This window comes from Salvelinus alpinus, chromosome 6 (genome assembly GCF_045679555.1).
Source record: "Salvelinus alpinus chromosome 6, SLU_Salpinus.1, whole genome shotgun sequence".
Classification (NCBI taxonomy): domain Eukaryota; kingdom Metazoa; phylum Chordata; class Actinopteri; order Salmoniformes; family Salmonidae; genus Salvelinus; species Salvelinus alpinus.
The window spans coordinates 50,438,419-50,461,548 of record NC_092091.1 but is presented as its reverse complement, the minus strand read 5'-3'; the positions used below and the strand labels follow the sequence as shown (position 1 = coordinate 50,461,548).

Sequence of the window (23,130 nt, the reverse complement as noted above, 5' to 3'; positions counted from 1 at the left end):
TAGAAACAAGCTCTAAAATGCCCGCGAAAGACGTGACTCCGATGCATATGGGGATATATTAATTCCTGTCTATGACAATCTGAAGCTAAACTGCAGCCTATAATATTCGAGGAGATGAAAAAATGACTTTGCTATTCTGTCCCTATTAATTGAGCTTTTCTCTTTCTGAAAAGAGAAGATGTTTGTTTAAACCCAGGCAGCTTTTAGGGAAGCACTTCTGTTGTTGGGTTATACAACGGACTATTAGCCAGCAGTTGAAGCTTACAGTTTTCTGTGTCAGTAGAGCCTCTGTCTGGGTGGAAAGGTAACTTTTGAAAGTGCCATGCTTAGATTCATGACTAAGATGTAATTATTTTTGTCTCACCTAGGGCAGCAGAATGTCCAGGGCATTGGTGATTTTATCAATGTAATCAGATTGAAAATATTAGGCTATGCAATTGACATTGAACTGATTATATAGCCTACTTACCAGATGTGTTAAAAATTGTGTTTAATTTGCAGCATAGGCCTATTAATTGGGCTGCTATCATGTTCTGTTCCTCTGATTTTTGTCTTGCCTAGGGCAACAGAACGTCCAGGACCGGCCCTGATTCAGTTGTAGTGAAGACTACAGAGATGTGACACTTTATAGTTGTGTGGTAAAACTGTTTCTTGCAATCTGATTGTATTAATGAGACAGGGTTTAGCATCACTTTATGAAAGGAAAATTGCGTGACTGAGGGAGGTCACATGGGTTCACTGAACTCCTTTACCGGGCTGGACTCCTTTAGGCCCGAAGTACAGGACTTTTCTTGAGGTACCAGAGCTCATTGTTTGTTATATTTATTATGTGTGTAATCATTTATTTTGGTAATACAACCAACACAAAAGAACACCATTGTTTTGAAGTTATTTCCAAAGTTTTAAGGGTTTATGAAAAGTGTATGTCCACACTGACTTTTACATGAGTCCTTTGTAGACTTGACGGACAGGACGGGACTCATTCCCTCTCAACCAAAAAGGAGAAATCAATATTTTCTCCGGTAGGCACAACCTACCTGGCAACCCTACAAACAATAACCTCATGTCAAAACCGTTAGAGCTTTCGCAGTGTCAAATATGAGGATGAAGCAATGGATTAAAAATCAAAATAAAAGGTGAAAAACAAATACAAAAAGAAAAGGATTGCCAGACTCAAATAACAGCCAACAGGAAACGGGTGGAAGTGACATCACAGCAGAGGAACAGGTAGGAAATGGCATCACAACATGGAACGCAGAAAAGACATCACAGACAGACACAACAACATGGGAGGATGAACAACAGCCAGAGATGCTGAATAAGGCTAGAGGAAGCCTTACCGAAAAAATCATCACGGACTGGGAGAGAGGAAGAGAAACGGGGAGAGAGAAGGAAGAGGGAGGGGGGCACAGACCAGAGAAAGAGAGAAAGAGGGATGGGGTGAGACAAAAAAGAGAGAGAATGCTGATAAACACTTGTTATATACAAAAGCTTGAGAGAGTAAAAAGAGAGCTTGGATCTGTCCAAGACCAGAGAACACTGTCAGTTTAGACTCAGAGATTCACCTTCATTGACCACAGGGTTCAGTTGAGCTTTGTAACGTTATGACCAACCAATCAAAGAGAGCATTATCTGGACAATATCAACATTTAAAACAACTGTTGTAGCATGTAATGCCAGCATCATGCCATTGGGTAAAGCCTACAGGCACACAGTGGTAATTTGTGTCTTGGAAGGTGTGTGTGTGTGTGCGTGCATGCGTGTGTGTGTGTGAGAAAGAGAGGGTTCAGATACACACCTGAGAACTCCCCTAGAGGTGTATCCAGCATACACAGGAAGGGAGAGAGGAAGCACAGAGAAGGGTCATGGGTCAATAAACTAATATGATTGCAATTAAATAAACCACTCATTAAGCTCTGTCAACTAAACCTGGTAAAAGAAAGTAAACCAAGACTAAATCAAGAATAATTTAGCTTGCCCTGTAAAATCAACCACTCAAATATATCAAATAAATGGGAACTGCAGCCATGGCGCAAGTGATATCCTAGGGTGCTTTGCGGTGCGGTGGAGGATGGGGGAGATGCCGGGAATGTGAGGTGGTGGTGATGAACATTCCGCTGTGTGCAGGGTCAAAGTTCAGAGCTAGCCAGTGCTATGGCAATGGTGACACAGCTGGTGCACTAAGCACCGCAGCTTACATTCCCAATGACTCTTTGCTTAGTGCAGACAGAGGTCAGGTTCCAGGGTGACTACATTTCAGACGCATGCCAGACCTCACAATGCTCGATAGGTGTTTAACATATCAGCTAAACACATTATTTGAAATAGCAATCTGACACCCGACTGTGCAGTCGATGACATGACACACAACCATTGGTTAATGCAATGCAACATTTGCAATGTAGACAGGCTGGAACACGACCAGAGACTGGCCTAGGCTGCCTTCCAATAGCGAATTTGCATATACCCCACCCAATGCCCCTCTGATTGGCTTACCTAAAAGCTCAGCCCCGGCGTCAACATCCCCGATGATGTCAGACTTGGCATCCTTGATCTCATGGTAGAGAGAGTCTGTGTTGATACCGAATGCCTCGTTCACGATGCCCTGGGAAGGACTGACACACACACTGATATTTAATCATCGCTGTGTGTGTGTGTGTGTGTGTGTGTGTGTGTGTGTGTGTGTGTGTGTGTGTGTGTGTGTGTGTGTGTGTGTGTGCGTATGTTACCTGTTTCCTCCACCATAGAGACGGGGGTCCACACACATATCCAGCTCTGGTGTGGAATCGATGATCTCTTGGAATTCTGACCACTCGTCACTGCTACCCATACCTGAGTACAGATAGAATATCATACACACTCAATACCGTATTCACAAAGCATCTCAGAATAGGAGTGATGATCTAGGATCAGTTTAGCCTTTTAGATCATAATGAATAAGATTACATGGACAGGGGGGGGACCTGATCCTAGATCAGTACTCCTTCTCTGAGGGACTTTATGAATACATGCCCTGATCACACAATGATCGACTCATGTTAACGTGTGTGTGTGTGCATGGGTGTGTGTGTAACAGCACGTTACACTCACCGATGCTGACATTCCTGGTTTTCTGGGAGACCTGCACCTCCATGTTTTTGCTGAGGTGTTTAGCACTCTTCATGCCGCGGTTTACAGCATGCATTGGGTCGAACTCGCCGGGTGGGAGGAAGCCCTCGTTGAGGGGCGTGACGGTGGCGGAAGGGACGGAGGAAGTGGGCGTGTTGGACTTACTTCCTGTGCTACTGGGCGTGGCCGCCACTGAGTCCGACTCGGAACCATCCTCCTGGAGCATCAGAGGTCAGTGGTTAAAGAGGTTAAGTGGCTGCATTGTTAAAGAGGGGCTGCATCCCGATTCTCCATCCTTCTCCCAAAGTGTACACGTGTACACTTCCCTTCATGGATTTAACAATGGTGGAAACTCTCTCCAGACAATGTTTGCACCAAGCCAATGCTTTTAAATTAATGACGGAGAGTGTGCAATGCACATTTAGGCTGAAGGGTGGCGAATAGGGAAGCCAGGGTTCTTCTCTTGCAAGGCTCGTTGGAATCTTCACAAGCTTGCTTATACTTACAATCTTGCACGCACACATAGTAACAAAGCATCACACTTACATGTGAAACGGGATGTAAAGACAGGTGCAAACGAGACGATAGAATCTAAGTTATGTTCTATTATTGTAGAAAAAAGTACTTAAGTGAAAAGAAATTACACCAATTTAATGTAATCTTTTTATCCTAATATTAATGTATTCATCATATCTGTTCATACACTGTCATGTCTTCATTACACTCACCGCCATAAAAAACTATCGACAAACACCACAAAGAAAAGCCCTTGGAAGATAAGGGACACAAGCAGGCGTGAGGAATGTGTCTGGATGATTCTGAATGACGGTGGTAGTGGTGGGTGTGGCATGACGTGTTCTGCAGACGTGAGGTCCAGGGGGAGTGTCTGGCTGCGTCCCAAATGACATCCTATTCCCCTTTATAGTGCACTACTTTTAACCGGTGCCCATAGTGCTCTGGTCAAAAGTAGTGCACTATAAAAAGAATAGGGTGCCATTTTGGATGGAGCCGCTATCACACCTGGTAGCCAGAGGTGTAGCGGGATTGGCTGAGCTCGTTGACCTGCCAGAAGCCGGTCCCAGACCCAGGCATTATCATCCTAGCCCCCCCCCCCCCCCCAAGACCCCCACGTACCATCCCCATGCCCTCTCCACTGGGGTACAGGCTCAACGACGGGGGACGCTCCACTTTGCTGCTGGGGGAAAAGAGAGGGGGCGGGAGGAGAGAGGAGGACAGGAGGGGGGAGCACAAAACAAAGGGGGGAAGAGTAAAGGTTTGAGAGAAGAAAAAGGAAATGAGAATGAAAGAGAGCGAGATAGGTGAGGGGGAAGAGAATAGGCCAGAGAGACGGGGAGATAGAGGGAGGGGCAGAGAGAGAGGTGAGGGGGAAAAGAGAGGGGAGGGGCAGAGAGGGGGGAGAGAGGGGAGATAGAGAGAGGGAGGGGCAGAGAGAGGGGGAGAGCAGGAGATAATGTACTGTACATTAGGTATCTGGAGAGAGGTGAAAGCTAACTTTGGGGTTGCATAACATAAAACTGAAAATCCGCTGATTTAAGTACAACACACAAAGCCAGCTACTGGACAGACTGACACTAAACCAGACCGACATAATATGGCACGATATATCCATATTATGGAGAAACGGGAGAGGCTATAAGGACACCCCTGTTGCCCAAATTGATGACGTACTGTATGTCGCGCAGCTGAGAGTAAAGTGGAGACGAACGGATTGGTTGGGTTCAGTCAAGCTGGTGCAAATGACCAGTGCAACTGTGTTGTAATCGAGGCTTGCCGACTGGAGCTGCTTCCCACTGCGCAGCTGTATTACATGGTCAATTTCTTCCATCCCAATTTATTTTATTTTGAGTAGGATAACAGCCTACACGAAAAAGAATGTGTAAAATTGGTACTAACCATATGGATGTCACCATGATACAGTCTACTGCTCAATGGGTAGAGTTAGCCAGCAACAACGTTCATTAAAAAACATTTTTTTTTTAATTGCACCAAAGAAAACTGTGTATACATCAATGATGTCGCTCTTGCTGCTGGTGATTCTCTGATCCACCTCTACGCAGACGACACCATTCTGTATACTTCTGGACCTTCTTTGGACACTGTGCTAACTAACCTCCAGACGAGCTTCATGGCCATACAACTCTCCTTCCGTCTCCTCCAACTGCTCTTAAATGCAAGTAAAACTAAATGCATGCTCTTCAACCGATCGCTGCCCGCACCTGCCCTCCCGTCCAGCATCCCTAGAATATGTGGACAACTACAAATACCTAGGTGTCTGGTTAGACTGTAAACTCTCCTTCCAGACCCACATTAAGCATCTCCAATCCAAAATTAAATCTAGAATTGGCTTCCTATTTGGCAAAAAAAGCATCCTTCACTCATGCTGCCAAACATACCCTCGTAAAACTGACTATCCTACCGATCCTCGACTTCTGCGATGTCATTTACAAAATAGCCTCCAACACTCTACTCAATAAATTGGATGCAGTCTATCACAGTGCCATCCGTTTTGTCACCAATGCCCCATATACTACCCACCACTCCGACCTGTACGCTCTCGTTGGCTGGCCCTTGCTTCGTACTCGTCGCCAAACCCACTGGTTTCAGGTCATCTACAAGTCTTTGCTAGGTAAAGCCCCGCCTTATCTCAGTTTACTGGTCACCATAGCAGCACCCACCCGCTCCAGCAGGTATATTTCACTGGTCACCCCCAAAGCCAATTCCTCCTTTGGACGCCTTTCCTTCCAGTTCTCTGCTGCCAATGACTGGAACGAACTGCAAAAATCACTGAAGCTGGAGACTCATATCTCCCTCACTAACTTCAAGCACCAGCTGTCAGAGCAGCTCACAGATCATTATACCTGTAAATAGCCCATCCAACTACCTCATCCCCATACTGTATTTATTTATTTATTTTGCTCCTTCGCACCCCATTCGCATTCATCTTCTGCACATCTATCACTCCAGTGTTTAATTGCTATATCGTAATTACCTCGCCACTATGGCCTATTTATTGCCTTACCTCCCTTATCTTACCTCATTTGCACACATTGTACATATACTTTTTTTCGTACTGTATGTTTGTTTATTCCATGTGTAACTCTGTGTTGTTGTATGTATCGAACTGCTTTGCTTTATCTTGGCCAGGTCGCAGTTGTGAATGAGAACTTGTTCTCAACTAGCCTACCTGGTTAAATAAAGGTGAAATAAGTTTTTAAAAATTAAAAATTAAAAAAGTGATAGATAACAATACAGATAAAAACAAAACAAAACAAAAACGGTGTGCAGGTGTAGTTGGAAGCTTAAGGTCTTATATGAAAACCACACCACAAAAAAATACAATATGCAATACATAAGTACAATTTTTTTGTTTTTTTGTTAAAACAGATAACAAAACCTACTAAATATAAATGACTTGAACATGGGGCACAGTGTCCTTTGCTTCCGCTTGCCGAGCACTGCTGTCCCGCAGTAAGGAGTGGGAAGTAGCTAGCTAGTATAGCCAATATCAAGCCTGGGTGACAGTGAAAGCACATTTATTGTAGTAAATTTCACATAAAATACTCAGATAAAAACGTCATTATTCCAAGTCCTGACTTCGGCAGACTTCAAATCCTCGCTGGAGTTTCTAGCCACAAGCATAAACTAGCTAGCTCGGAAGGGCTCATCAGGACGACTGCATCAACTAACTGAACCGAATCCATTCGTCTCCACTCGACTCAGCTGTGCGACAGAAACACAGACAGACCATAAACAGTGGGTGATATAGGAGAAGGTAAAGGACAAAGGCACAAACTCTGGGCCCATTCCATATTGGGACATACTGGGGGCAGGGGAACTTCTAGTCCAAGGAGAGGCTGGTTGGTCAATGGAGCCAGGGCAGTGATTGTCAGTCCTAGTCCTGGGAACCACAGGGTCTGCAGGCCTGATTCAACTAATCAACAAGCCCCCCATTAGTTGAATCAGGTGTGTTAGTGCTGGGCTGGAGCAAAAGCCTGTATACTCAGCAGACCTGGGTTTTTAAATACCTGAAAAATTGTGCTGAGCGATTAACTAAAGTTTAGTTTTTTGTTGTTGTTATTATTATAAACAACTAATTGACCTGCTTCAATTACTTGAATTCCACTTAGTTTTTACATTTTTTTGGTAACCCAACACGCCGTTTCTCTAGAGAGAAATCAAATCATGCACGAGAGAAATTAAGTCCAGAGCTATATGGGATGCTGAGCTGACGGGAGTTGTAGTTTTCATTTAGCAAATATTCAAGTTCAGCTCAGAAACGTGGTAATTAACTACAATGGCCATAATCCATTGCGACTGTTCTTTTCTGGTTTGGATCCATTTTTACGCCTGCTATGCTAGGTTAGATACACACAGACCGCATACGCCACAGCATGAGAGAAGATTGTAGACAACACAATAACGAGAGAGAGGGATAGAGTTCGTGAAAGTATGCCTTATCTACTTTAAAGAACTAGTAAAAAGATTTCGTCAGACAGCTCTGTAGCATACTTAGGCATGCTAGCCTAGCTAAATAGGATGACTAAAGACAGTACAGTATGGGGAGAACAGAGATAACGTTAGATGGTTGTCTGGCTGGCTGCTACTGCCTGAGCAGAGTTGAGATGCAGACTTTAAGGAATTAATACTTATGAAGTCGTCAAATAAAACTAAGTAATATGCACAACTGAAATATTTTAATATTTAATAGCAATTCTCTATTTTTCTATGTGGACCTGACAGAGACAATGGAATATTTCCAATGTTTTGGCAATTGAATGTTCGCTATTTTTGAAAAAGCTCTAATCATTTTAATGTCATTATTTCACAATGCATTTAATGTAAAAAATAAATAATCGAACTGAAACGACCTCAAAAATCACTAATCTCTCAGCACTACTGAAATAAATACTGTATCTGAGCCTGGTTCAGCTTGCCTGGCTTAATAAACCAATAGAAAAGTCCCAAAAAGACTCGAGCAAAAGCTCTGAGTATTTAAAATTATTTTCCAAGTATTTGAACCCGGGTCCTATACTCAGGACCAAGACTGACAAACACTGAATGAGATTGTGGATTGAGGGGACAGGGATGGAGGGGAAGAGGGGTAGTGATTTACCTTTTCCTCCACATGTGGCGTTGACTGTGCAACACAGCAGCACGAGCACAGAGTGAGACAACGAGACAGACATATAGTGATTAGAGTGAAGCCAAACCATGGTACAACAGGTCACAAGTGGTGTAGTGGAGGGTAAACACACATAAATGTTGTTTACTGACATTTTATTTTGCACAAGCGTTTACCCACCTTTTGTGGAAAAAAGGCATTGAAAGTATAGGGAGCGTTACTTTACTCACCACAAACAGCGATCAGCTTTTACCCACATGTTTTTTAACCACTACATCACTGGTCACAAGACAAGCTACCACAGGCTAACACACAGCAGCACAACAGAAGGCATTACACACAACACAACTACAGCACACTAAACACAGAACACTAAACCCTAGCACACTTATTCCAAGCACAACAAAGCACAGACCATTACCTCAGCATAGTTGCTACTACTAAGCTATGCCAGGATCCATTTCTATACTCTTCCCCCTGCACACACACCAACATACCCACCTACCCACACTTTCCAGAAAGGTCACAACTAACTATATTATTTTATGTCTATGTTGTTATATGAATTGTATTGCTTTGTCTGCATGCTGCTCAACAGATTTCCTCACTTGGGGATAATAAAATGTTATGATGAAAATGTAAAAAAGGTCAGCCACTCACGTTCGTCCACTGCCTGGCCCTTCTGACTGGCTGTTGTTCCCTGCCTGTTGCATCTTGGACCTCTCAATATGCTCCACGTATGTTTGAATCATCTGAGAGGAAGAGTGAGGAAGATGGACGTAATTCCACTGACTTGGTTCTAGTGCACCAGGCAAACAACATGATACAAACCTAGCAGCTTGTATGGAGTCAGATACTAAACTCTCTCATGCACACACACACGGCTGTTCCTACCTCTGTGTGTCGCTGGTGCAAAGCATTGTACTCCTTCTTCATGTCTGACTCACGCTCCTCCAGACGAGTGACTGAAACCCAGATAAACAGAATCAGAGTCAACCAGCCTCCCATTGTAACAGCACTGTGGGTTATACACTTCGGGCTGGTGAGATTCTCCATTGAAAGTGCCTATTAGTCCAGGACTTTCTGGACATGGCTCCATATTGAACATGATGGTGCTCTCCATTTAAAGCTGTTCTGCTTTGAAACACTAAATGGTAGCAGGCCCGTTTTCTCATTGATTGAATATGTGAGTCTGTTTGCTGTCAGAGGCACTAAAACCCTATTAAGCCATATTAACCACAGAACATGCACTGGCTCATCCGGACATGGTGGGTTAGTGTAAAACAGGCTATATTGTGTCCTTGAATACTACATGCAAAGCTCTTCATGGTGCAAAACCAATGTGTGCTAGTAGGCTATGTGTAGTCCTCCACATCGTAGGTAGACAATCACTATGTGCTAGGCTATACACTTTGTGCTTGGCTGTCAATAGTGCACCGTCACATTGTGCTAGTTATGAGTAATGCAGACTCATGGTGTGTGTGGTAGTTCTGAGTAGTGAAGACTCACAATGTGCTAGTTCTGATTAGTGCACACTTGCAGTGTGCTAGTTTTGAGAAGTACACACTCACTCTGGTCGAAGCAGTTCTAGCTCTGAGTAATATTACACAGTGTTTTAGTACTGAGGTACTACTCACTCTGGTTGGAGTAGTTCAAGTTATTATAGTTCTATACTCACTCTGGTCAGAGTAGTTATAGTTTTTAAACATTGATGAGCAACAGAAAAACACATACAGAATCGATGTGTTGTCTTATGTAAACAAAGTCTGATCCATCGCACTGCTGGGCATATCTGTCTCACTGTAAATGCCATGAGATACAGTGCAATCACCTGCAGCTGTTTATCCCATGTAGTGGGCAAATGGCATTGTCGAAATCAAATTGTCAGAGTACTTCTAGTTATTAAGTTTATACTCACTCTTGATGAAGTAATTCTAGTTATTAATAGTCTATACTCACTCTGGTCAGAGAAGTTCTAGTTATTATAGTTCTATACTCACTCTGGTGAGCGTTATCTAGTTATCCGGTTGTTCTAATTTTATACTCACTCTATTCGGAGTAGTTCTAGTTATTAAGTCTAAGGGTGTTTTCACAAATAGTCCTCTTTAAAATAACCGATCTCAGTCCTCTTTAGTGAACTCTGGGGTAAAAAAAGCTAAAGAACTCAGTTCCCTTTGTATTCACACTGCCTGTCACGCCTGCTCCCGCTTCCCTTCTCTGGTGCTCGAGGGTGCTAGGCTGTCCTTCATTACCCCACACCTGTCACCATCATTACACGCATCAGCGCTCATTGGATTCACCTGGTCTCCTTTACTTTGTTGATTGCCCCTCTATATCTGTCTGCTACTTTGTTGATTCCCTGTGTCATCATTGATGTCGTTACGTTTTCCCCTGTCCAGACGCTGTCCTTGTTTGTTTCTTGTATATTATCCATTAAATGTACACTCCCTGTACTTGCTTCTCGTCTCCCAGCGTCGGTCCTTACACTGCCCTTGACTTCGAATGAGGACTCAACTCTTTTGCCAGTTCACTTCACCTATTTTGTGGTCCGAGTCTTCTTTGGTTTCACATTGCTATGTTTTAAAAGGAACCAAGGTCTTTTTACAACATTTACTCAATGCACTCTGGGTTTTTACAAAGTGCAGGACAAGCCATTCCATCAGAACTTGTTATCATACAGATACTTATACTTATATTTTGGAAGATAATATATTGCATTTAGTTAAAAGATGAGACATAATAATTATAATTTCTATGAACATGTAAATATTGTTGGTAACAGAATAAATAGCAGAAGAATAACTGCAGATAAATAATGCTATAATTGAAAAGTCTACACCCAATGTAGTCTATTGCCCCTTTAAGAGCTAAAATTGATTTTGTACCCTATGTCGTGATTCTCACCAAGGATATTGTTGTCATCACACACTATTCAAACCCCACATGCAAATAAACAGGTTAAAATATCTCTTTATAGATCACATATTGAAAACAAATAATATTTTTCTGCGAACCGGCAGATAATCATCTTCTCTCTTTTGTGGCACCAATGTGAGGGATTATGGCAGGGGAAACGGTGTTGCAGTATTCTAGTATGTTATGTGGTGCGGGAATAATAACAAGCGGGCCTGGGTAGCTTTGTGTTCACATTGCCCTAAAAAAGTGAACCGGACCGAGGAATTCAAGCGAACCGAACTGACCACCTCTCGAGTTCGGTTCGCTTCGGGGTCCCTTTTGAGGGGTCTGAGTTCCTTTGGAGTGTTCACACTGAACAAAAAATTAAGCAAACCACACTGAGTTCACAAAAATTGTCAGAAAGGAACCAAGTGTGAAAACAAACTAATACTCACTCTGGTCAGAGTAGTTCTAGTTCTGAGCAGTAACAGTAATATATACTCACTCTGGTCAGAGTAGTTCTTGGTCTTGAGCTCCAGCTGTTTCCCCTGCAGTTCCAAGCTCTCCACATGAGTCTGCAAGTCCTTCTTCTCCCCCTCCAATGCATCCTCAAACTCTATGAATTTCTGTGGGAGAGAACAACCATACACAGTCAGTCAAAACGCTATGGGCTGGTTTCCCGGAAACAGATTAAGCCTAGTCCTGGACTAAAACGCGGACTCAAGGGAGAATCTCCATTGAAAGTGTTTTTTTAGCCCAAGACTAGATTTACTCTATGTCCGGGAAACCGGCCCTAAACATTTTTATGGGAGAGAACATCCACACAGTTTAATGTCTCCTCAAACTCTAGGGATTTCTGTGGGATAAAACAACCAATAATTAATTCAGGAAGTTAATTGAAATTGCAAATCAAGAATGGAAAAATCTTAATCAAAAATAAAATAGATAGGAAATCCAGCGCACTCGGAAAGTATTCAGACCCCTTGACTTTTTCCACAATTTGTTACACTACAGCATTATTCTAAAAATGGATTACATTTAAAAAAAAATCATCATCAATGTACACATAATAATGACAAAGCGAAAACAGGTTTTTAGAAATGTTAGCAAATGTATTAAAAATAAAAACAGAAATATCTTATTTACATAAGTATTCAGACCCTTTGCTATGAGACTCGAAATTGAGCTCAAGTGCATCCTGTTTCCAATGATAATCCTTCAGATGTTTCTACAACTTGATTGGAGTCCACCTGTGATAAATTCAATTGATTAGACATGATTTGGAAAGGCACACACCTGTCTATATAAGGTCCCACAGTTGACAGTGCATGTCAGAGCAAAAACCAAGCCATGAGGTCGAAGGAATTGTTCTTAAAGCTCCGAGACAGGATTGTGTCGCGGCACAGATCTGGGGAAGGGTACCAAAACATCTCTGCAGCATTGAAGGTCCCCAAGAACACAGTGGCCTCCATCATTCTTAAATGGAAGAAGTTTGGAACCACCAAGACTCTTCCTAGAGCTGGCCGCCCGGCCAAACTGAGTAATCGGGGGAAAAGGGCCTTGGTCAGGGAGGTGACCAAGAACCCGATGGTCACTCTGACAGAGCTCCAGAGTTCCTCTGTGGAGATGGGAGAACCTTTCAGAAGGACAACCATCTCTGCAGCACTCCACCAATCAGGCCTTAATGGTAAAGTGGTCAGACGGAAGCCACTCCTCAGTAAAAGGCATATGACAGCCCGCTTGGACTTTGCCAAAAGGCACCTAAAGGACCCTCAGACCATGAGAAACCAGATTCTCTGGTTTGATGGAACCAAGATTGAACTCTTTGGCCTGAATGCCAAGCGTCACATCTGGAGGAAACCTAGCATCATCCCTACGGTGAAGCATGGTGGTGGCAGCATCATGCTGTGGAGATGTTTTTCAGTGCCAGGGACTGGGAGACTAGTCAGGATCGAGGGAAAGATGAACGGAGCAAAGTACAGAGATATCCTTGATGAAAACCTGCTCCAGAGCACTCAGGACCTTAGACTGGGGCAAAGGTTCACCTTCCAACAGTCAAAACACACAGTCAAGACAACTTCAAGACAAGTCTCTGAATGTCATTGAATGGCCCAGCCAGAGCCCGCACTTGGACCCGATCGAACATCTCTGGAGAGACCTGAAAATAGCTGTGCAGCGAAGCTCCCGATCCAACTTGACAGAACTTGAGAGGATCTGCAGAGAAGAATGGGAGAAACTCTTCAAATACAGGTGTGCCAAGCTTGTAGCGTCATACCCAAGAAGACTCGAGGCTGTAATCGCTGTCAAAGGTGCTTCAACAAAGTACTGAGTAAAGGGTCTGAATACCTACAGTGGCAAGAAAAAGTATGTGAACCTTTTGGAATTACCTGGACTTCTGCATAAAATTGGGTCATCAAATTTGATCTGATCTTCATCTAAATCACAACAATAGACAAACATAGTGTGCTTAAACTAATAACACACAAATTATTGTATTTTTCTTATCTATATTGAATAGATCATTTAAACATTCACAGTGTAGGTTGGAAAAAGTACATGAACCCCTAGGCTAATGACTTCTCCAAAAGCTAATTGGGGTCAGGAGTTATGGAGTCCAATCAATGAGACGAGATCTGAGATGTTGGTTAGAGCTGCCCTGCCCCATAAAAAACACTCACAAAGAGTTTGCTATTCACAAGAAGCATTGCCTGATGTGAACCATGCCTCGAACAAAAGAGATCTCAGAAGAACTGTTGACTTGCATAAAGCTGGAAGAGGTTACAAAAGTATTTCTAAAAGCCTTGATGTTCATCAGTCCACGGTAAGACAAATTGCATATAAATGGAGTTCAGCACTGTTCCTACTCTCCCTATGAGTGGCTGTCCTGCAAAGATGACTGCAAGAGCACAGCGCAAAATGCTCAATGAGGTTACGAAGAATCCTAGTGTGTCAGCTAAAGACTTACAGAAATCTCTGGAACACGCTAACATCTCTGTTGACGAGTCTACGATACATAAAACACTAAACAAGAATGGTGTTCATGGGAGGACACCACGGAAGAAGCCAGTGCTGTCCAAAAATAACATTGCTGCACGTCTGAAGTTCGCGAAAGAGCACCTGGATGTTAACACAGCGGTACTGGCAAAATATTCTGAGTTGTTTGGAAAGAACACACAACACTATGTGTGGAGAAAAAATGGCACAGAACACCAACATCAAAACCTCATCCTAACTGTAAAGTATGGTGGAGGGAGCATCATGGTTTGGGGCTGCTTTGCTGCCTCAGGGCCTGGACAGCTTGCTATCATCGACGGAAAAATGAATTCCCAAGTTCATCAAGACATTTTGCAGGAGAATGTAAGTGTAACGGCAGTCTATTTCGTCCTCCTCATCGGACGAGGAGAGGCGAGAAGGATCGGAGGACCAATGTACAGCGTGGTAAGTTTCCATGATTTAATAACATGAAAACAATATACAATTACAAAATAACAAAACAAACTAACCGTCACAGTCTCGTGTGGTACAAACACTGACACAGAAAACAACCACCCACAAAATCCCAACACAAAAAAAGCCACCTATATATGATTCTCAATCAGGGACAACGATTGACAGCTGCCTCTGATTGAGAACCATATTAGGCTGAACACAGAATCAGACAAACTAGACACACAACATAGAATGCCCACCCAGCTCACGTCCTGACCAACACTAAAACAAGCAAAACACATAAGCACTATGGTCAGGACGTGACAGTAAGGCTCTCTGTCCGCCAATTGAAGCTCAACAGAAGGTGATGCAACAGGACAATGACCCAAAACACAGAAGCAAATCAACCAAAGAATGGCTTCAACAGAAGAAAATACGTCTTCTGGAGTGGCCCAGTCAGAGTCCTGACCTAAACCCGATATGAGATGCTGTGGCATGACCTTGAGAGAGGTTCACACCAGACATCCCTAGAATATTGATGAACAGAAACCGTTTTATAAAGAGGAATTGTCCCAAATTCCTTCTGGCTGTTGTGCAGCTCTGATCCGCAACTACACAAAACATTTGGTTGAGGTTATTGCTGCCAAAGGAGGGTCAACCAGTTATAAATCCAAGGGTTTACATACTTTTCCCACCCTGCACTGTGAATGTTTACACGGTGTGTTCAATAAAGACATGAAAAGTCTAATTGTTTGTGTGTTATTAGTTTAAGCAGACTGTGTTTGTCTATTGTTTTTACTTAGATGAAGATTAGATCAAATTGTATGACCAATACATGCAGAAATCCAGGTAATTCCAAAAGGTTCACATACTTTTTCTTGCCACTGTATGTAAATGGAATATCAGTTTTTAATTTGCAATAAATTTGCAAAAATATCCCAAAACCTGTTTTTGCTTTGTCATTATGGGGTATTATGTGTATATTGATGACTTATTTATTTATTTTTAATCAATTTTAGAATAAGGCTGTAACGTAACAAAATGTGGAAAAAGTCAAGGGGTCTGAATACTTTCTGAATGCACTGTACATAGGAAAAAGTAAATTATTTTCAACCCTATTGTATGCAGCATAACAATTTATCAATTACATGAATGCATGGTGTGTGGTAAACGGCTCACATTGTAAAATATATTATATTGATACACTCTAAGAAAAAGGGGTTCCAAAAGTTTTTTTAAATCTAGATTAGAATCTAAAAAGGTTATTCTACTGCTGTCCCCATGTGAGAACCATTTGAAAAACTGTTTTGGGTTCCAGATAGAACCCTGTATGAAAAGTGTTCTACATGGAACCCAAAAGGGTTCTCCCATGGGGACAGCAGTAGAATAACCCTTTTAGATTATAATCTCGATAAAAAACTTTCTTTTTAAGAGTGTATAATATAGCATATTGCACAGTATGAAATGTCTCTCATAAAATAACAATGCCAGCAACAAGGACTCAGAGATATTCATTTTCAATGATGCTTTCTGCTTCTTTCATGGACAGCTAGAGGATAATAGGTAAAATTAACTGCCAGTATTGTTTGGGACGGAGTGAGTCACAGAGAAAGATGCGTCAAGAACATCTACCCTGTCATCTCCAATCACAAAAACCAGGGTCATGTTCAGTAGGGCGCAAAACATAAAAACATTTGTGCTGCTGTTTTGCCTGTGGCTATGGAACCCTGACCTGTACACCGGATGTGCCTCTCTCTCGCTCTCTCTCAAAGACAACTGACATTTACTCCTGAGGTGCTGACCTGTTTCACCCACTGTGATTATTATTTGACCCTGCTGGTCATCTATGAACGTTTGAACATCTTGAAGAACGATCTGGCCTTAATGGCCATCACTCTTATAATCTCCACCCGGCACAGCCAGAAGAGGACTGGTCACCCCTCAGACCCTAGTTCCTCTCTAGGTTTCTTCCTAGGTTCCTGCCTTTCTATAGAGTTTTCCTAGCCACTGTGCTTCTACATCCGCATTGCTTGCTCTTTGGGGTTTTAGGCTGGGTTTCTGTATAAGCACTTTGTGACATCTGCTGATGTAAAAAGGGCTTGATAATTAAATGTGAATAAATGTGATTTAGAAACCTGAAAATGAAAATGAGCATTCTTTTTGTTACACGTTCATGTATCAGCACATCTCCTCCATTTCAAAGTGTTTTGTCCCATGTCGTGCTAACTGAACCAGACCCTGCTCTCCTCTCTCTCTGTACAGGAAGCAGAAAACGAACAGAAACGAACACAGCTGTCTGGCCTGCCTGCCTTCCTTTCAAGGGCTCTCTCTGCAGTCTGCAGAGTTTTATAAAGCCTTGCACAATGGGCCGGCCGGGCTGCAGTCTTACGACTGTAATCCCCCGACTGCAGCGAGGCCCTGCTTGCTGCTAGAGATATGCTCTACCATCGCTTGGCTGACCTCAAATAACAGGAACCGGGAACATAGGGAGGCAAACCTGCCAAAGTTAGGGACAGGGACATATGTCCATTTTCTCACCCAGTACGCCCCTAAAAATGCTCCTGTTAAAAGTCTATGGCACCCCTATTAATGGAGCCTGTGAATTGCCATTTTCCTACAAATGCCCGGTGTTGCACCCTGACCTCAACGAATAGACAACCCCACCCCATCTCCCTATTCCCTACACATTGCGCTACTTTTGACCGGGGCCCATGGTGCACTATAGGGAACCATAGGGAACCCCCCTCTGTCTGCCACAATATACTATTACACCCCGGGCAACTGTCCTTCTGACCCCCCTGCCCTTCAAATCCCCTCCCCAGGACACTGCATGCCCCTGTGCCCCCCTCCTCCCCAGCCAGACCCAGGAACCCAGCCAGCTCCCAGAAGCATCCACAGTCGGGGGTGGTCTGGTGAGCAGATAGCCTAGCGCTGGATGCAGCCAAAACAATAACAGGCCCTCTTTTTAATCAAAGGAAATGAATTGAAGCACCACACAGTGGGATGTTGCATTTCTATTCTGATAGTACATACTGTATTTCAATCAATAAATCAGATTGCATATTGCTATTTCAAAACATAATTTGTCACAAAGTGCTTTACAGCATGTAGGGATCAACATGTTGATGTCTCAAACCTTCAGAAATCAAACAATAATCATTAATGGTCCTTTGAACAAATGTATCTACATTTCAGCCTTAGCGTGACTGTGGTTGTCAATTACACTCTTTTGTGGATACAATAGAGACTCAGGGAGGAATCATAGAACATGTTGTTGCATTTATTTACCAGTGGGTCTATCTAAATCTGAGTCCAAAATGGTACCCTATCCTCTATATAGTGCACTACCTTTGACTACCTATGGGCCCTGGTCAAAACTAGTGCACTATAAAAGGAATAGGGCGCAATTGGGTCTGTCTAAAAGCCTTGTAATCTGAGCCTTGACAATTACTCCCAAAGGAAGCACATGGCACAGGGAGGAGATTCCAGCCAGGGTGTGGGAGGTCTTCTCTCTGGACTTGGGAAGATGTTCCCTCTGTATCTCTCTCCATCTCGGTCTTGTTCTTTTGTTCTTTGTCTACCTTTCTCTAACTCCCTCTGTGTTTCATACTTAGGCTGACTGGCTCTCACTCAGGCAAATGAGAAAAAAGTGCACTCAGAATATCTGGGAGACCAAAGTTAGTTACTTTAAGGAGCAGCTCTCTCTCTGTGGGTCGAACCCCAAGAAGTTCTGGAAAACAGTTAAAGACCTGGAGAATAAACCCTCCTCCTCACAGCTGCCCATGTCCCTTAAAGATGATGATGTGGTTGTTACTGACAAGAAGCACATGGCTGAGCTTTTTAATCACCACTTCATTAAGTCAGGATTCCTATTTGACTCAGCCATGCCTCCTTGCCCGTCCAACATTTCCTCATCTCCCACCGCTTCTAATGCGATTAGCCAGAATGCTCCTCCCTCTTTGTTCCCCTGCCCCGCTACAAAGTTTCTCCCTGCAGGCGGTCACTGAGTCCGAGGTACTAAAGGAGCTCCTTAAACTTGACCCCCAAAAACCATCTGGGTCAGATGGTTTAGACCCTTTCTTCTATTAAGGTTGCTGCCCCTATAATCGCCAAGCCTATCTCTGACCTTTTTAACCTGTCTCTCCTCTCTGGGGAGGTTCCCATTGCTTGAAAGGCAGCCACGGTTCGTCCTTTATTTAAAGGGGGAGATCAAGCTGATCCTAACTGTGATAGGCCTATTTCTATTTGCCCTGTTTATCAAAAGTGTTGGAAAAGCTTGTCAACAATCAACTGACTGGCTTTCTTGATGTCTATAGTATTCTCTCAGGTATACAATCTGGTTTCCACTCAGGTTATGGATGTGTCACTGCAACCTTAAAGGTCCTCAATGATGTCACCATTGCCCTTGATTCTAAGCAATGTTGTGCTGCTATCTAAGCAATGTTACGCTCTACAACAAAGCTGTCTTAGTGTCCAACAAGCTTTCTCTGCCCTTAACCTTGTTCTGAACACCTCCAAAAACAAAGGTCATGTGGTTTGGTAAGAAGAATGCCCCACTCCCCACAGGTGTGATTACTACCTCTGAGGGTTTAGAGCTTGAGGTATTTAACCACATGCAAGTACTTGGGAGTTTAGCTAGATGGTACACTGTCATTCTCTCAGCACATATCAAAGCTGCAGGCTAAAGTTACATCTAGACTTGGTTTACTCTATCGCAATCGCTCCTCTTTCATCCCAGCTGCCAAACTAACCCTGATTAACTAACCCTCACTCCCCCCTATCTGAGATATCTACTGCAGCCCTCATCCTCCACATACATCACCCGTTCTGCCAGTCACATTCTGTTAAAGGTCCCCAAAGCACACACATCCCTGGGTCGCTCACCTTTTCAGTTCACTGCAGCTAACAACTGGAACGAGCTGCAACAAACACTCAAACTGGACAGTTTTATCTCAATCTCTTCATTCAAAGACTCAATCATGGACACACTTACTGACAGTTGTGGCTGCTTTGTGTGATGTATTGTTGTCTCTACCTTCTTGCCCTTTGTGCTGTTGTCTGTGCCCAATAATGTTCGTACCCTGTTTTGTGCTACTACCATTTTGTGCTGCTGCCGTGTTATTGCTACCATGTTGTCATGTTGTGTTGCTACCATGCTGTGTTAGCATGGCAGCAACACGACATGTTGTCGTCTTAGGTCTCTCTTTATGTAGTGTTGTCTCTCTTGTCGTGATGTGTGTTTTGTCCTATATTTGTATTTAATTTATTTGTATTTTTAATCCCAGCCACCGTCCCCGCAGGAGGTCTTTTGGTAGGCCGTCATTGTAAATAAGAATTTGTTGTTAACTGACTTGTCTAGTTAAATAAATAAATTCTCCTCTATATCCCCGTTTTATGGCGTGTATTCCTGCTCATATTCCATCTGTCTCTCTTTTCCTCTGTATCGCTCTCTTTCCATTCCCTCTCGCTCTCTCCTTTCTAAACTCTCTCTCATTCCCTCTCGCTCATCCGCTCTCCCCCCTCCTCTGTATTGCCCACTCCCTCTCCATCTCTCTTTCTGTCATAAGCACAAAATCAGGTTACAGCGCCAGCCTCCCTCGGTGTACAATTGATTTCCCATAATGCACCCTGCCCCATCCCCCCACAACTCACCATGTCACTGTCTCAGGCAGTGCCTTAAACCAATCCCTGGGTCGCATCTAAAACATTTATGTTTGAAATAGCATCTGTGCACTCGTATGTTCGCTGCTGCATTCAAAGTTCGAAACTACCACAGCAAATATAGTGCATTATGGTTTCATTGAAAATTGAGCTCTGTTGTAAAGGTTATAACTGTGAACCCAACTCTTACCTTTATAACATTGTGCAGGTAATGTAATGTGATAATTACTGTTACTTTACTGTTACTTTAATGTATAGTACACTATTCTGCAGTTCATCATGAAGTATCTAATTCATATAAACAGTACTACCTGAGTTACTCCAAAGAACTTTCACTATATCTTTACAGGTTGTCATTATCATTATTGATGTTTGTTGGAGTAAGCACTATTTCATCCAAATACTTATCACATTTTCTGACCAGCACACTTACTAATGTAATGAATACGATGGGAGACAGAGAGCTTGTTTCAAGCGCAGGGCGCAGCAGGTGTTTATTTGTAAAGGACCACAGGAGGAGGCACATAGCTGGGTCCAGGGGCAGGCAGAAGGTCATACACAGGGGTCCAGAAAGGCAACAGTACAGGCAGGGAGAAGGCTAATGACATAGTCCGGGAGATCAGGCAAGAGGTTGATAACAGGAAATTCGATAGGCAAAAGTACAGGCAAGGAATAGGCAAAAAGGCATCGTTAGTGAGGATGGCCAAAACTACGGTGCATAGGAGGACTAATACGGGGAAAAACAGAGTTCCAAATAGAAGTGTACCAAAACAAACAATACCTCACAATGATTGTGTGCCAAGAACTGAACTAAATAGTGTGTGTAAATGACATACAGGTGTGTGAACAGGTGATCAGAATTCAGTTTATTGGGATCTGGAGAGTGAGCTGTGTTCAGGGGATCTGTGTTTGAGAGTGTGAGCTAGAAAGTGTGCTGGAAAGTGTTCTGCGTTCAGGGGAGCTTCGTGCTTGAGAGAGTGAGTTGGAAGCAGACATTACAACTAATTCTTGCACATGCAATTTTTTTGTCACTTGCTTCAAAAAGCATATAAACATATCCTTTTTACACTTTCATGATAATCTATTTCAAATGTATGCATTTAATCATGTTCTCTTCCCTCAAATTTAGCAAACAATGAGACAGAGAAAACCATTGTGTCCCAAATGGCACCATATTCCCTATATAGCCCCACGGGCCCTAATAAAAAGCAGTGCACTAGGCCAGGAATAGGGTACTATTTGGGACGCAGACAATGTGACATGGTATATAACTGTACACACACGTGACTAAGCATCATGTGGCATTGGACCTTTATTTTGGGTAAAACCCTGCACAGCTGTCTGCTTATACTATACTAGAATGTGTCTAGGATAACATTAGCAACGGTCATTCAAATTGTTAAAATGTTTTAAAAACAATTCTAATAAATTCAAACAGTTGGACAATGGATGAAGATACCCCAAACGTTTTGAATTTATAGCACATAAAACATTTTACTGGAATGGAAACATAATGGAGTTCAGGGATTTTGGTGGGAATTGAGATATTCCATTTATTGTCAAATGTCACTTTGTTTCTTAGAATCCACTTATATATAAATGTTCTAATGGTATCAGGTATTTATTTTATTTTGTGTTAAAATAAAGAAAATGATGTGCATCATTTCCATAAATTTCCATACAGTGCCTTTGGAAAGTATTCAGACCGCTTGACTTTTTCCACATTTTGTTACGTTACAGCCTTATTCTAAACTGTAAAACAAAATCCTCAGCAATCTACACCCAATACTCCATAATGACAAATCGTAAACAGGTTTTTATAAATGTTTGCAAATGTATTAAATATAAAAAACAGAAATACCTGATTTACATAAGTATTCAGACCTTTTGCTATGAGACTCGAAATTGAGCTCATGTGCATCCTGTTTCCATTGATAATCCTTGAGATGTTTCTACAACTTGATTGGAGAACCCGACGGTCACTCTGACAGAGCTCCAGAGTTCCTCTGTGGAGATGGGAGAACCTTCCAGAAGGACAACCATCTCTGCAGCACTCCACCAATCAGGCCTTTATGGTAGAATGACCAGATGTAAGCCACTCGTCAGTAAAAAGGCACATGACAGCCCGTTTGGAGTTTGCCAAAAGGCACCCAAAGACTCTCAGACCACGAGAAACAAGATTCTCTGGTCTGATGAAGCCAAAATTGAACTCTTTGGCCTGAATGCCAAGCGTCACATCTGGAGGAAACCAGGCACCGCTCATCACCTGGCCAATACCATACCTACGGTGAAGCATGGTGATGTCAGCATCATGCTGTGGGGAGGTTTTCAGGGACTGGGAGACTCGTCAGGATCGAGGCAAAGATGAATGGAGAAAAGTACAGAGAGATCCTTGATAAAAACCTGCTCCAGAGTGCTCAGGACCTCAGACTGGGGGCGAAGGTTCACCTTCCAACAGGACAACGACATTAAGCAAGATGACACTGATAGAGATGGCAGCATCGATTCTAGTCCTTAGGAAACTGTGCAGTATTTTGTTTTTTTATGTATTATTTCTTTCATTGTTAGCCAGAAAACCTTATGCGTTATTACATACAACCGGGAAGAACTATTGGATATCAGAGAGACGTCAACTTACCAGCACTACGGCCAGGAATACGACTTTCCCAAAGCGGATCCTTTGTCTGCACCTCCCAGGGTGTTTGAATTGATTCCAAAGGCTGACCCAAAACGATGCCGCCAGAGGAGAGGGTGCCAGAGCGGTCTTCAAGTGAGGCTTCGGATGTGCGCACACCACCCACCGCTTCCGAGTATATTACTCGCTAATGTTCAGTCCCTAGTTAACAAAGTTGACAAAATCAGGGCAAGAGTTGCTTTCCAAAGAGATATCCGGG

At 42.9% G+C, this 23,130-nt stretch overlaps 1 protein-coding gene across 14 annotated transcripts in view; it reads right to left on the bottom strand.

Moving 5' to 3' along the window:
- The window catches only part of LOC139578811 (C-Jun-amino-terminal kinase-interacting protein 3-like), a 78,746-nt gene that overhangs the window by 46,453 nt on the left and 9,163 nt on the right, over positions 1 to 23,130 (bottom strand). For 5 of the 14 annotated variants that reach the window (XM_071406848.1, XM_071406855.1, XM_071406857.1 and 2 more), the window contains exons 2-11: positions 11,652 to 11,772; positions 9,146 to 9,216; positions 8,912 to 9,003; positions 8,243 to 8,266; positions 4,243 to 4,303; positions 3,091 to 3,325; positions 2,730 to 2,832; positions 2,497 to 2,615; positions 1,799 to 1,810; positions 1,341 to 1,358 (exon numbers count right to left, since the gene is read on the bottom strand). In XM_071406848.1, coding sequence (XP_071262949.1) covers positions 1,341 to 1,358; positions 1,799 to 1,810; positions 2,497 to 2,615; positions 2,730 to 2,832; positions 3,091 to 3,325; positions 4,243 to 4,303; positions 8,243 to 8,266; positions 8,912 to 9,003; positions 9,146 to 9,216; positions 11,652 to 11,772 — 856 coding nt within the window. Of the gene's footprint in view, positions 1 to 1,340; positions 1,359 to 1,798; positions 1,811 to 2,496; positions 2,616 to 2,729; positions 2,833 to 3,090; positions 3,326 to 4,242; positions 4,304 to 8,242; positions 8,267 to 8,911; positions 9,004 to 9,145; positions 9,217 to 9,929; positions 9,940 to 11,651; positions 11,773 to 23,130 lie in introns of those variants that run through there. The other 9 variants (XM_071406849.1, XM_071406853.1, XM_071406850.1 and 6 more) reach the window with 5 other exon arrangements.